The following is a 1,805-nucleotide window of genomic DNA, read 5'->3' on the forward strand; positions in this document are numbered from 1 at the left end:
CTGTATTTGTATTTTCTTTTCAAACAAATTAAATAGCAGGGAATAGCAGTATTCCATCCGATTTAGACAATCTTTAAGCAATGTAGAAAACACAATACAATTTGACATGAATGATCTGCATCACTTCTGTTATAAATTCCCAATTTTTTTTTACTATAACATGTTTTCAACATTTTAAAAATTCTCTGAAACATGTTATCTTTTGATATATCTATAAAAAAAATAACCAACATCTGGAAACAATAGATATATTCAATTCTCTCCAAATCTCTTTCATGTACAAACCCAAATAAGAAATACAGCGATTCACAGAGAAAATGTATGTGAAGCTCATAAACCTTAGGAAGAATGGCTACCAAATCTTCGTTAATGCAGCCTTCTTCTGCAATGGTCTCCAGCCTTTGAGTGAACGAACCTTTATAAACATATACTAAGAGGAGAAGCCCTTTCCACTCTCTCTATATTCCAAATGATTTCTGCCTTTTCCATTTCTTATAAGTACTCCACCTTCGACCGAGCAAATGGAGAAAATTAAACCATAAATCCCTTGCTCAATTGTCAACAGCAGGATTCACTTACAATGCGTCTGACATTGTCGACATGCTGGCATTTGTGCTGAACGCATCGTTCCTAAAATGCTAAAACGATGAACTAAACATTACTTAATAAAGCCTCTGCTACGAGACAGCAAACAATGACCAACAGAGGAGAAAAGAAAAGGTGGAATAAGTTTCACAAAACCTTCAATCAGACAAAACTAAAGTGAATGAATGCAAAGATTTGTGTCGACGGAACATATTTATATTGCCTGAAAAGCTAGTGAATCTGATCCGTTGAGGGGACTGTCAAACTGCTCACGTGGTTCCAGGCTTCCGCTTGTTGAAATCTGCTTGAACAATATTTCCGATCACGGCAATGAAACTCACGGCTTCCGAAACTGCCGGAGTGTCATAACATTCCGGCGACAAGTCTCACAATAATAAGCCTATTGGCTTAAACTTTGATTGCTAGACCAGTTTGCACCAACAAAATTTAGCTAGTAGAGGAAATGTTAATACGAGAGGGAAAGTGGTTGACATGGATGAAAAAGGGGTGGCTTGCTGGCTGGATTCGAAAAGCCCTTGGTCCGTTGTGTACGTTTCGGTTGGAAGCCACGCCGCTTTATCAGAAGAGCAAACGCATGCCTTGACCAGAGGTCGGGAAGCCAGCGAGCAGCCATTTGTTTGGGCTATCAAAATGTACCCAGAGGAGGAACCGGCATTGTCAGATCCAAAGACTGATCATATTGGTACGTATTTGCCAGAGGGCTTTCTGGAGCGAACAAAAGAGAGAAGGTTAGTCATACGCGGTTGGGTGCCACAACCTGTAATTCTTTCCCATGTTTCGGTGGGTGCCTTCATAAGCCACTGCGGATGGAACTCTGCGCTGGAGGACATTATCTATTAGGCAACTATCATCACCAAAACAGATCGAATTCAGAGGGATCGGATGAAGGGTTTTGATCATCAGCGATGACATGAAAAGATAGATCACCATTTCTGTTTAACAAGGGCACCTGCCACAACAAGTACATATCACATATGATATTCTCGACTCCTTTATCGCTCCCTCCTACTAACTTTTCTACCCGCTTGCTCTCCAAAAGGATCAAACTTCTTCCCTATTCCTATTGCCAGTTCAACGCCTTTTTTGTAACAGGGGATAACAAATTTCCATTGAATTGGAGTAAATTTGTCTGAATTGGAGTAAATGCTTTAAAATCTAACATAATATGATTCTAAAGAATTCCTCTAGTACATGCCCAC

The 1,805-nt window shown here is 39.8% G+C and overlaps 1 protein-coding gene across 1 annotated transcript; it reads left to right on the plus strand.

Moving 5' to 3' along the window:
• The first annotated feature begins 1,077 nt into the window (after positions 1 to 1,077).
• On the plus strand, positions 1,078 to 1,446 carry LOC149579769 (scopoletin glucosyltransferase-like). Its single transcript, XM_089802501.1, has one exon. The coding sequence runs from the start codon at positions 1,078 to 1,080 to the stop codon at positions 1,444 to 1,446; it is 369 nt and encodes a 122-aa protein (XP_089658627.1).
• The last annotated feature ends 359 nt before the right edge of the window (positions 1,447 to 1,805 follow it).

Source organism: Cupressus sempervirens, chromosome 1 (genome assembly GCF_028749045.1).
Source record: "Cupressus sempervirens isolate cs-2001-9-10 chromosome 1, ASM2874904v1, whole genome shotgun sequence".
Taxonomy (NCBI): domain Eukaryota; kingdom Viridiplantae; phylum Streptophyta; class Pinopsida; order Cupressales; family Cupressaceae; genus Cupressus; species Cupressus sempervirens.